Here is a 13,621-nt window from a genome sequence, read left to right on the forward strand (position 1 = left end):
CTGGCATGCGTGCAGCCCGGGTTCGATCCTCAGCACCACATACAGACAAAGATGTTGTGTCCGCCAAATACTAAAAGAAATAAACATTAAAAAATTCTCTCTCTCTCCCTCTCTCTCACTCTTAAAAAAAAAAAAAAAAAAAAGAAAAGAAAAGATTCATAAGGACAAGGTTGGGATAGATCTTACATGTGTACATAAACTAATTCTTCACCATTGTTAAAGAAAAAGACTTTGTATTAATATGCAAATGTGTCTCCTTAGAAATCAGATTTCTTCAAAGAGATGTTGCTCTTGATGATACTGAGAACAGTGAGAGGTAAATAAGATAAAGTGTAGGAGGAGGAATAATTTTAGAACAGCCAAGAACTGCTGGTGACAATAGATCAGGCAAAATAAAATTAGCAAAAGCAGTTTTAAAATATTATGTGTTATTCAGTATATTCATAATTAATTGACATTTTTGTTGGTTTTAACATTCATTCAGTAACTATTAACTGGGAGCCTACTATGTGCCAAGCACTAGGAATACAATAATAAACAAAACCCATCAATTCTGTGCTGTTATATATTTATGTTCTGTTGAGGGAAGATACTCACTAAGATGAATTTAAGATACCAGGCAAGGTGGCACACACCTGTAATTCCAGTTTCTAGGGGGTGCTGAGGCAGGAAGAGCACAAGTTCAAAGCCAAACTCAACAACTTAGCAAGATCCTGTCTTAAAATAAAAGAATAAAAAGGCTTGTGGATGTAGTTCAATTGTATATCACCCTGGATTCAATCCCCAGTACTCGAGGTAGGGGCAGTGGGACACAAGAAATGCTTTGAAGAACAACAGACTAGCAATCAGCTGGGGATAGGGTCATGGAAGCCCTTTCTGAAAAGATTGAGCTGAAACCCAAATGAAAAGAAAGAATTGTTAGTGGCACAGCGGCACACACCTATAATCCCAGCAGCTCAGGAGGCTAAGGCAGAAGGATTGTAGTTCAAAGCCAGCCTCAGCAAAAGCGAGCCACTAAGCAACTCAGTGAGACCCTGTCTCTACATAATACAAAGTAGGGTTGGGGATGTGGCTTAGTGGTCAAGTACCCCTGAGTTCAATCCTCGGTACCCCCAAAAAAGAAAAGAATTGTTTTTGAAAAAATGTAGAGGACAACTGTTATAGGCAGAGGAACAGAAAATGTTAAAGGTTTTGAGGTAAGAATGAGCTGGGTTTACTAAAGAAAAATACACCATGGTTTGGGGAGGTAGCTCTGTGGTAGAGCACTTACCTAGCATGTATAAGGCCTTACCTAGCATATATAAGGCCCTGAGTTTAATCCCCAGCACAGAAAGAAAGAAAGACCAGTGTAGCTGGAGAGTAATAATTGGTGAATTGCGTGTACAGGGCAGAGATTGGACAAGGGCCAGATCAGGTAAGTTTAGGTATAAGCCATGGTAAGGAATTTTATTCTTAGAATAACGAGAAGGTAAGAAAAGGTAGGTTTGGGGGCTGGAGATGTGGCTCAAGTGGTAGCGCGCTCGCCTGGCATGCGTGTGGCCCAGGTTCGATCCTCAGCACCACATACAAACAAAGATGTTGTGTCTGCCGAAAAACTAAAAAATAAATATTAAAAAAAAAAAAAAGAAAAGGTAGGTTTGGAATATATATAAACCTAGGATCTGCTAATGGATTAAATTTAGAGGATGAAGTAAAGAGAAAGCAAAGAGGTAATTCTTGGGTTTGGGACCTAAACAACTGAATGAATGTTAGTATTATTATAGTTGAAAAGACATGAGGGAGGAGCCCATTGGGAAGAAGGAGGACAGGAGTGGGATCAAGAATTCTTTTAGATGAGTAGATTTTTGAGATTTATACAAGACATCTGGAGAGAATGGTTAAGTAAGCAGTTAGACACATTGTAAGAAGCTCAGGGATGCAATCAGGACTATAAACATGGCAGTTATCTTTAAATAAACGGCAAATTCATCACTAGACTCTTCTTATTCAAGTGACTAGGAAATGTTAGGTGTTCTTTCCCCTAGTAATAGCCTGTGATTACAATCTTGCCTTTATTTTTCTTAGTAATACTCTTACCAATACATGCAGTCTTCTCCATAATCTGAGTTTCAGTTTGAATGTGTGTGTTGGGCATGCGTGTGTGTTTCTGGGGATGGAACCAGGGCCTCATGCATGCTAGATAAGTACTCTACCACTGTCCTATATCCCTAGCCCCAGAATTATTTCTAAGCATTCTGCCCCAAGTTTCTCCCCAAAATTCTAAACTCCCCAATCCCATTAGTAGTAGTAGTAGCAGCAGCAGCAGCCAGGGATTGAACTCAGGGGCACTCAACCACTGAGCCACATCCCCAGCCCTGTTTTGTATTTCAGTTACAGACAGGGTCTTACTGAGTTGCTTAGCGCCTCACTATTGCTGAGGCTGGCGTTGAACCTGCAATTCTTCTATCTCAGCCTCCTGAGCCACGGGGATTACAGGCATGTGCCACTGTGCCTAGTTCCCATTCTTTATTCTCTCTTCCTTGACCAAAGTAATGATTATGAAAGACCTGTAACTTTCTTCATTATAGTAAATACATATTTTATCATTTTAGCTTCATTAACTATAACTCTCTCAGTGGAAATCTGAAAAGCCCTTATTTCTTTAAATGGCAATATACAATTGATTTAAGAGATCAGGAATTCTCCAGTTATCTTTGTAACAGCACAGTATTAGCAGTTTAATCTAAATGCTAAGTGAATATTTTGAGAGAAGATAGATGTTGAAAATTATAATACATTAAGTCCCAGTGAGGTGAAAAGCCAATTGTTAATTTCTGTATATGAAGGTTTGCTTCAATGAATTGATTTCAGCAGCTGAGATCCTGGTCATTTCATCCAGTCCACCAAAAAGAATGACTTTATTTATTTATTTTTGGTTAAAACTCTGGCAATTCTGGATTCTTTAAACAGACCTGTTTGTTCCACTTCCACTGAAGGAGGCTTCTCTTTCTCTGATCCTGATGGTTTGGGTTTGGTTTCTTTCAGCATGATTTTGAAGTCAGAGGAGATGTAGTCAATGGAAGAAACCACCAAGGTCCAAAGCGAGCAAGAGAATCCCAGGGCAGAAAGGTAAAAGCTCCCTCCCTCTTATTGACAAGAATTCCATGGTTCTCCATTCCAGCCAGCTTTGTGGCGGTGGTTTTCATCAGGTTAGGCACTGCTATAGCACCAGCTCAGTGTTTTCACACAGCTCTTCTTAGTTCTCCCAGCCCAACAAGGCAAATAATGTTTCTATTGTACGACCAAGAGAACACAGAGGTTTAGAGAGGCTGTATAATTTAGTGACTAGGAAATGTTAGGTGTTCTTTCCCATAGTAATAGCCTGTGATTACAATCTTGCCTTTATTTCTCTTAGTAATACTCTTAGCAATACATGCAGTCTTCTCCATAATCTGAGTTTCAGTTATTTCTAAGCATTCTGCCCCAAGCCCCCTGGGCTTCAAATTCCAGCTGATAAGTGGCAGAGCTAGGTTTTTATAGAAGTGTAAATCTAAAACCTTTGCTCTTTCCACTTTACCATGGTATCTTTCTTAAAGCAGTGTAGTAAATACTATGAGCAGGGGATATAGAGGGCTATCTGCTGGAGCATATAAGAGGAAGTGGTTAATAATCAACAATAACTGGCATTTATAGAACGTTTACCATATGTTAGGGAATGTTCTAAATCCTCAACCATATTTTGACTATCAATTTTCCAACGACCTTATGAAATATGTACTATTATTACCTATTTTACCTATGAGAAGAGCTCAGAGTTTGAGTAAGTGGCCCAAGGTCACATAGCTAGTTAGTAAGGAAACCAGAAATTGAACCCAGTCCTCCTAGCCCCAAGTCTAAACTCTCAACCATGCCATGGCTTCTTTTTTTTTTTTTTTTTAAGAGAGAGAGAGAGAGAATTTTTCAATATTTATTTATTTTTTTAGTTCTCGGCGGACACAACATCTTTGTTGGTATGTGGTGCTGAGGATCGAACCCGGGCCACACGCATGCCAGGCGAGCACGCTACCGCTTGAGCCACATCCCCAGCCCCATGCCATGGCTTCTTAGAAAGTTACAGAAGGCTTTATAGAGGAGAAAAATAGATATTCAAACAATTTTGTAAATGAGGCCCAGGGAGATTCAGTGGCTTTCCCCAAATAATATTGTAGCATATGATGTGGCCAAAACTGTGTCCTTTTCTCAGGGGGAAGTCCAAGCAAAATCTCACACTTGTCTGTCAGGCCTGAGCCAGCTGCTTTCTCAAGTTCCTGACTGAGTGCTTGTGTTCCTGGTGTTCATTTCTTCTTTTCTCAAGGAAAAAAAAAAAATGCCACAGGGCATTTCAGAACATCCCCATTAGGAGCACTTTCTGTCCTTTTACACAAACTTAAGCAAGAACCAATAGTTTTCTAAAGAAAACTGCTTTGGGAGACAATCATAAATCAAGCCTGGAGTTCTCAACCCCATCCTCACGCTCTCAGCCTATCAAGTAACTGTTGCTAATGTCAAGAAAAGTACTTGCCCTACTTCTTCCTCTGCCTTCTGCCCAGGGGAAGCTCTGTGAGAACCAACCATTTGTTTTTTACTCCATTTGATTCAAGGCAGAATTAGCACCAGATTCCTCCCACCTTCAAAGGAAATTCCAGTGCTTTGAGAATTTTCCTGCTTTCCAGGATGCCATTGCTGGGCTTGGTGGTTTGTGCCTGTAATCCCAGTGACTCCGGTGGCAGGAAGATCACAAATTCGAGACCTGCCTGGGCAAGTTAGCAAGACCTTGTCTCAAAAAGGGATAGTAGAGTGCCCCTGGTGCCACTGAGGGGGAAAAAGTACCTGGCCAAAGGAATGACATTCTAAAGATACTAAATGTCATCTAGTATTTTCCTCTAGAAGAGAAATGTATTTGTAGAAGTAAAGCTTCAAATTCCTTATCTCATGACTAGACATTCTCATCAGTGTCAGCCTGGATGCAAAAATTCCTAATCTGTTGTACTTTTCATGGTACTATTTGGTTCCAGCTGGCTGCCTGGGGAGAACTCTTAGCATTATGATCATCTAGGTCCTATCAACAGGTTGAGGATGCATTTTATTCATGCAGATGGGAAGAATGGTACAAATGGAAGCTGTCACTTAAAACAAAAACAGACTTGTCCTGCTGTCTTTTCTTTTTCCTCTGCCTGTAAAGTGTGTGTATAGGGAGAGGGGGACACATTGCTGTGTTTTTAACTTCCTGATTTTTCTCTATTTTTGTCTTTTAGAGGCCAGATAAATTTGAGGCCTATGTAATTTTCTTTTTAGTTGAATGGGAAGTAGGAAGAGGGTCAAGACAATGAGAGTTGTCCAAAATAATATATTTAAAAAAAAAAAAATTCACCTGCTGGGCATAGTGGCACGTTTCTGTAGTCCCAGCTACTGGGCAGGCTGGGGCTGGAAGATTACTTGAGCCTAAGGGTTTGTGAACATCCTAAGCAACATAGTAGGACCCCTATCTCAAGGGAAAAAAAAAAAAAAATATATATATATATATATACACACACACACACACACACATTCAGGCTGGGAATGTGGCTCAGTAGTAGGACACTTGCCTAGCATGCAAAAAGCCCTGAATTCCTCTGTTAGTATTGATTTTCTTAAACGTGTGTATTTTTTATGCATCCAACTGACACAAATTTATGGGGTATTTTTTTTTTTATGCAGTGCTGAGAACCAAACTTGGGGCCTTGCACATGCTATGCAAGGGTTCTACCACTGATTTATTCCCCAAACTCTAGGTTTCTTTTAAATAATACCCAAGTCCTTTTCTAAGAATCTGTGCCAATGAATTTGTCCTGTCCAACACAGTTGCCACCAACAACATAGAACTGTTCAAATTAAGATTGAAATATGAAATTCAGGTGCTCACTCATCCTAACCACATTTTACAGGCTTAACAATCACATGTGACTTGTGGCTACCTTACTAGCACAGATACAGAACATTTCCAGTATCATTGAAAATTCTTTTGTTAGCACTGCCAAACACTTGTAAGTAGAAGTACCCCTAGGAGAAGTGTGTGATCTGTCTTCAGAAAACCAAGCAATCTGATCAACTTAAGATACAAACCAGTCCTCGCGTTCACATTAAGAACTGCGTATGCCAGGCACAGTGGCACACGCCTGTTATCCCAGCGGCTTCAGAGGCTGAGGCAAAAGGATCATGAGTTTAAAGCCAGCCTCAGCAAAAGTGAGGTGCCAAGTAACTCAGTGAGACCCTGTCTCTAAATATACAAAATAGGGCTGGGGATGTGGCTCAGTGGTTGAATGCCCCTGAGTTTAGTTCTTGGTACCCACAAAAAATAAAGAACTGTGTATAGCTGGGCGTGGTGGCACATGCTTGTAATCCCAGCAGCTCCAGGAGGCTGAGTCAGGAGGATCACAAGTTCAAAGCCAGCTTCAGCAATGGCGAGGCACTAAGCAACTCAGGGAGACCCTGTCTCTAAATAAAATACAAAATAGGGCTGGGGATGTGGCTCAGTAGTTGAGTTCCCCTGAGTTCAATCCCCAGTACCAAATAAACAACAACAACAAAAATCCTCCTGGGCTGAAGTGATCCTCCTGCCTCAGCCTCCTGAGTGCTGGGATTATAGGTGGGTACAACTGTACCTGGCTAGAAAACTTTTAATTTGTTAATAAAAGAGATTTCTGTGCCTGGTGCAGTGATACACACCCGTAATCCCAGCATCTCGGGAAGCTGAGGCAGGAGGATCATGAGTTCAAAGCCAGCCTCATTAAAATTGAAGCACTAAGCAGCTCAGTGAGACCCTGTCTCTAGATAAAAATACAAAATAGGGCTGGGGGTGTGGCTCAGTGGTTGAGTGCCCCTGAGTTCAATCCCCGGTCTCCCCCAAAAAAAGAACTGTGTAGACCACATAATATGCAATGGCCATTCTCAAAGGAAAGTGAGACAGAGAGATATTTGGGAATCAGAAGAAAGTTAGGAGAAAAGGAGCATGTAAACAAAAACATGACCGCTTTGCTGATTGGTCTCATGGTTAGTGCTGTGCCACTCTGGATAAGCATCAAATTTCAATCAGTAGCTTTGAATCTCTTGCCATCCAGGTCTTATTAAATATAAAGAAGTAATGCACTCTACTGTATATATATAATACATACAGTATATATATAAAGAACAAATAATTAAAAAATACATATATATATGTAAAATTCTAGGTACTTGGGAGGCTAAAGCAAGAGGATTACAGTTCCAGATCCTGTGTCAAAATAAGGATCAGGGCTAGGGCTGGGACTCAGCGGTAGGACATTTGCCTGGTGTGAGTGAGATATTATGTTCGATTCTTAGCATCACATGTGAATAAATAAAATAAAGTTATATCAACAACTAAAAAAATGTATTTTAAAAAATAATGGCTAGGGATATAACTTAGTGGTAGAATAAATGCCTAGCATGCACAAGATCCTGGGTGTGATCCCCAGTATCACTCTACAAAAATGAAGAAATAAATAATACAGGAAGCTTCTTTTGAGAGTCTTTATTTTTTATAAAAACCCATACTTGGGCTGGGGATGTGGCTCAAGCGGTAGCGCGCTCACCTGGCATGCGTGCGGCCCGGGTTTGATCCTCAGCACCATGTACAAACAAAGATGTTGTGTCTGCCGATAACTAAAAAATAAATATTAAAATATTCTCTCTCTCTCTCTCTCTCTCTCTCTCTCTCTTAAAAAAAAAAAAAAAAACAAAACAAAAAAAAAAACCCATACTCAATTATAACCATGTTTCTCTCCATCCCTTGTCCCTCTTTCTCTCCTTACAGATCTTCAGGGGCCTAAAAATCTGTTGCTATGGGCCTTTTACCAACATGCCCACAGGTGAGGATCTTAAAAGAAATACAAAGCTCCAGCTCCAGCCTCTTTCTTACATGGTGGAATAGTACAGGCAAGATCACACTATTGGAATCCTTCAAATCAATGAGATATTCTGAAGTTTATTCTGTTTGCCCTGCTCCAAGCAAAAGAGCCCCTAAATGTCATCTTAGGGCAAAAATCTAGGCCTTCTGCCCCTTTCAAAAGCTTGAGGGCAGTGAAAAGTTAGGATTTAGGACACAGAGATGGGGTAAAATTGTTGTTAGTGCCCATTTGGACTAAGAAAGAGGTAGGGATAATAAATTAGGAAGAAGATACTTTGGGCTTGTCAATGTCAAGAAAGAGTTTTATGGGCTGGGGATGTGGCTCAAGCGGTAGCGTGCTTGCCTGGCATGTGTGCGGCCCGGGTTCGATCCTCAGCACCACATACAAACAAAGATGTTGTGTCCGCCGAAAACTAAAAAATAAATATTAAAATTCTCTCTCTCTCTCTCTCTCTCTCTCTCTCTCTGTCTCTCTCTCTTTACAAAAAAAAAAGAAAGAAAGAAAGAGTTTTATTCTTCCTAAACCATCTTCATTTAATACAGAGAAGAAAAGCACAGCAGTTGCATAAGCCCTGTGAGTCTGGGGCCATGCACAGGCCCAGAGCAAGGGCAGACTCTTGATGAATATTTTCTAATTACATTTGACATTGAATGTGATGATTAGGACTGCTGTGGGGCTCAACTCTGGTATTGTTTGACACTAAGGCCCTTGTGTATATATAGATTTTGTTCTTTCTTTTCAAAACAAAGACTACTCACCTTTGCTTCCTATGCCCCACTTCTGCCCCAGGAGCTCAGGTCCTCTTGCTCATGAGAAGAAGGCTCAGCATTTGGATACTGGCAGATAAGTGGCTACAAGGGAGACTGGCAATATAATTTTGCTTCCTACTTCCACTGATTATTGTTGGATTTTTATGAAATTTCCAAGTGTTCATTGAAGAATTTCTTCTTTTTTTTTTTTTTTTTTTTTACTTTGGTATGGTGAAAAGCAGTTATCTCTAGCAGGTACCATTTTTGGAATGAGTTAGTGAGTTTTGATTCAGTCAGACAGTCAGGAGCACTTCAGCAATTCTCAGAAATGAACTGATAGGGAAGAGCTCATCCATGGATGACTTATTGCAAAGCATGTCCAAAGGGACCCAGAAGACACCCATTGATTTTACTGATTCTCCAGGTGCAAGTGGAACATCTCTTCAATCTCTGTTAATTTCTGTACCCCTGAGTCTGCTGATTCCATCTCAGCATGTAGCTTTTCCCCACTGATACACTGAGTCTCTGACCAGGATGATGTATATTTTTTTCACTGGATGAATTATCTTCCTGTCTCTTGACATTTACAGTAATTACCACCAAGTGTGGTGCTCTCAATGGCTGTGATTATCAATTACCAACACAGAATTAGGATGCAGGAAGGGAAGGAAGGTGGATGTTTTGTTACACAGTATCTTATCTAGCAACTTAGCAAATTAATGGAAATTAGATCTTGGATTTTTTTTTTCTTTCAAGCTTTTTTTTTTTTTTTTTTAAGATTATAAAACCTTATCTTCCAAGTGGACTTATGGAAATGGATAGCCAGAGTAGGTGGCAGCAAATCAGTGGCAAATTGACTTAGAATACTTTACAGCCTTTCTGTTCTTTGGGGCAGAGATAGAAACTCTCCTACTAAGAAGTCTTGCTGTAATCTTTCCTCCAGGGATATGTGGTGTAGGGTTATATATGTGGATCACCATGGTAATTTTGGGTCTGATTGCCCTGTTTAGATCAACTGGAATGGATGGTGCAACTGTGTGGAGCTTCTGTGGTAAAGGAAATTTCGTCACTCACCCTTGACACGGTAAGTATTTGCTGCCCTGTCCGAGGGAGGACACAGTATTCTGTCTTGCAATTGAGCAAGGCTGGTACCTAGCAGTCTCATAATTTCCCAAAATGTAGCCTCAGGAGCCTTCTCTGACCATGTGCTTGTGTCTTTTGGGCCTCCATCTATGAGGCCCAAGTAAGAATTTGATAACTACAAGTGTTTAATAATACACTGAGAGGAGGCGTCTTCCTTCCCCTTCTTGCCATGTGCCTTTCCCCCTCTTTTCTGTGGCTGCTGCCAATGTATTCTGCTTTAGAAACCAAGAAGTGGTGAAGTGGCAGTGCCAGCACACATCTGTGATCTCAGCAGCTCAAGAGCTGAGACAGGAGGATCACAAGTTCAAGGCCAGCCTTGGCTCTCGAGACCCTATCTCAAAAAATAAAAAGTACTGGGGTTGTGGCTCAATGGTTAAGTGACCATCAGTTCAATCCCTAATACCAAGACAAAAAAAAAAAAAAAAAATGGTGATGTAACTATTGCAAAAGCCCTGCTCTGACACCCTCAATACTTTTTTCTTCCTGGGGATGCAGGGTGCTCAGCCAATTGTGGTTATACAACCAGATGCCTGGACAGAAGACAATGGCTTCCATGGTAAGATGTCTGCATGCTCCTATGTTATTTGGGGTTCTGTTGGATGGGTTTGGTTCACCACTTATCACCTGGTGCTTGAGTAGCATAGTTCTCAGCACATTTTAAATATTTATTGAAAGAATGGATAGTTACAATGTCTTTTTAGCCAGGTGTGGTGGTTTATGCCGGTAATCCCAGGGACTTGAGAGGCTGAGGCAAGAGGATCATAATTTCTTTTTTTTTTTTTTTTTTTTTTTTAAGAGTGAGAGACAGAGAGAATTTTTTAATCTTTATTTTTTAGTTTTCAGCAGGCACAACATCTTTGTTTGTATGTGGTGCTGAGGATCGAACCCGGGTCGCACGCATGCCAGGCGAGCGCGCTACCACTTGAGCCACATCCCCAGCCCCAGAGGATCATAATTTCAAAGCCAGGGCTGGGGATGTGGCTCAAACGGTAGCGGGCTCGCCTGGCATGCATGCGGCCCGGGTTCGATCCTCAGCACCACATACAAACAAAGATGTTGTGTCCGCCAAAAACTAAAATAAATACATATTAAAAAATAATAATAATTTCAAAGCCAGCCTCAGCAACTTAGCAAGACCCTGTCTCAAAACCAAAAACGAAAGGGCTGGGAGGTATAACTCAGTGGTAGAGTACTTTTCTTTTCTTTTCTTTTTCTTTTTTTTTTTTTTTTGTGTGTGTGTGTGTGTGTGTGTCATTGGTTTCAAATCCCCAGTACTGCAAAAAATAATAATAATAATAAGTAAATGTCTTTTTAACATTGTTCTTGTTTAGTTTTTTGTTAGAGAAGTAATCATGAACTTTTTGCATGGGGGGCAGGGTTTTTTTGGGGAGGGGGCATTATCATTTTGAGATGTGGGTCTCACTATGTTGCCCAAGCTGTCCTTGAACTTGTGATTCTTCTGCCTCAGCCTCCTATGTTGTTGGGGTTATAGGCATACATCTCTTGGCCTGGCGTTGAAGGGTGAAGGAGGTTTAAATATGAATGTTTGTCACAGAAAACATAATCTAGCACGAGAACAAAATAATCGCTAAAACCCAGCACTTGAAGATGATCACCATGTTTTGGTTTTTTATTTGAGATATTTTTCCACATCATGTCAGGTGTGGCACACATCTATAATTCTAGTGATTCAGGAGGCTGAGACAGGAAGATCACAAGTTTGAGGCCTGCCTCAACAACTTAGTGAGGCCATATCTAAACCACCTCTGGGTTCTATCTCCAGAACCTAAATAAATAAACAAAATTAAAACAAAAGACATTTTTCTAATCTTTAAATTGCAATGCCATTTTGCTCTTTCTGGTGGCATTTCCTTTACCAGATTGTAGCCCACGCTAATAAAATTGCCAGAGGCTGGTTTTCACCAGCAGTCACCCCTCAGGTTTTTGAACAAGGATTTATGTCCTCAAGCATTGCTTATGTGCAATAATTTGGCTTTTACGTGATTAGCCCTAAGAACTCACATAGCCACGTCCCCAGAGTAGATTGATTAGAATCTGTTCTGAGAGAATGAACTGACACTAATCTCTTTGTGCTCTGTCCCCAGCAATTGAACAGATGTGTAAGGCACCTGTGGTGACCAGAGAGTGGGTGTTGGACAGTGTAGCCCTCTACCAATGCCAGGAGCTGGACACCTACCTGATACCACAGATCTCACCCAGCCACTGCTGACTGCAGCCAACTATGTGTCTAGAACCACAGGACCTCAAAGATGAGCTTAAAAAATGGCCTTTCCAGCTGGGTGTGGTGGCACACGTCTATAATCTCAGTGGCTCAGGAGGCTGAGGCAGGAGGACTGAGAGTTCCAAGCCAGATTCAGTAAAAGCGCATTCCTAGCAACTCAGTGAGACCCAGTCTCTATATAAAATACAAAATAGGGCTGGGAATGTGGCTTAGTGGTTGAGTGCCCCTGAGTTCAATCCCTGGTACCCAAAAAAATAAAATAAAATAAATGGCCTTTCCACCTTAGGCCTGAGGAGCTCCTCTTACTCTTGAGTCTTTCCATAGTTATTAAATATTTATACACATCAGCCTGAAAAGAACTTCTGGCTTTGTGAGGGTCCCTTAAAGATTTTCTACTTCAAATGTCCCTTTGAAATCTGCCATGAGAACAAAATTGTTGCAGCTTTTCACCTGAGAAGAATTTAAAACCATTTAAATTCCACCAATTGAGCTAGATACTGATTCATTTTTATCAGCCCTGTTTCTGGTACTGGACTTGTTGACTTAGGCCTAGAGACATATAGTGGCTTGGCCTCAAGAGAATAGCTGGTTTCCCCAAGTTTGTTTCTCTAAAACCCTGTGTTCATAAAGGCCAAGAGTCAGGCCCTTCAGTGAAAGGATCTGTGATACAACTTACAATCAGAACAGTCCTTGAGCAGCTCTTAAATGTTAGAGTAGAGCATTGGGGAAGAAATTCAGAGGCAGATAATGAATATGAATATGAAATTTGAGAGTGAGTTAAAGGAGATCTCCAAAAGTCTAGAGTATAAATTGCTAGATTTTTAAAGAATATGCTCTGAAACAGAATATTTTCAAGAACTCCCTATATCCAGAGAGAGCTCTCTAATTCCTCATTAGCAAAAAAAAAAAAAAATGTTTATTTTGTTATTGCTCCAGTATATAATCCATTCCTCTTAAAATATAAGATCTTTGATACGAATATTTCATGCCTGTAAAATGACGGGTCCCATGGAAAGGAGCTGTTGCTTTCTTTGAGGTAATTTTTTTCCCTTTGCTCCCTATTGCTGAACTATAAAACTTCATAAATAATTTTCCTTGCTGAAGGAAGAGGAAGTATTTTTCATATACTCGTTATGCAAAACTGTTTATAGCTGTTGGAAGGACTAGGTCTTCCCTTGTCCCCCAGTGTGCAAGGGCAATGCAGACTTGATTGTACAAAATATATTTTGTAAATATTGTGCTGTGAACATTGCAAATAAACTCAGTAGCAAACACCAAGAATGTTCTTGGGGCTTATACCTGCAGATTTTCTCTGTGCTTCAACTTCTTGGGGCAGCTAAAGGGCCTTTTGTATTTTCTACTGTGGCCACAACAAATTATCACAAATGCAGTAGCTTACAGCAATATCTGTTTGTGTGTGTGTGTGTGTGTGTGTGTTTAAACAGGGTCTCACTGAGTTGCCAAGGCTGACCTTGAACTTGTGATCCTCTTGCCTCAGTCTTCCAAGTAACTGGATTTATGGGCATGTGCCACTGCATCAGCACAACCTCTGTTTATTATTTCTG

The 13,621-nt window shown here is 40.6% G+C and overlaps 1 protein-coding gene across 1 annotated transcript in view; it reads left to right on the forward strand.

Moving 5' to 3' along the window:
- The window catches only part of BRCA1 (BRCA1 DNA repair associated), a 68,124-nt gene extending 54,785 nt beyond the window's left edge, over nucleotides 1-13,339 (forward strand). The window contains 6 exon segments of the mRNA XM_081271653.1: nucleotides 3,025-3,108; nucleotides 7,829-7,883; nucleotides 9,682-9,755; nucleotides 10,310-10,370; nucleotides 11,920-12,029; nucleotides 12,031-13,339. Of these exon segments, the coding sequence (XP_081127779.1) occupies nucleotides 3,025-3,108; nucleotides 7,829-7,883; nucleotides 9,682-9,755; nucleotides 10,310-10,370; nucleotides 11,920-12,029; nucleotides 12,031-12,066 (420 nt within the window). The 3' untranslated portion in view covers nucleotides 12,067-13,339.
- Nucleotides 13,340-13,621: the final 282 nt, after the last annotated feature.

Source organism: Spermophilus citellus (genome assembly GCF_964194105.1).
Source record: "Spermophilus citellus genome assembly, chromosome: 17".
Lineage (NCBI taxonomy): Eukaryota > Metazoa > Chordata > Mammalia > Rodentia > Sciuridae > Spermophilus > Spermophilus citellus.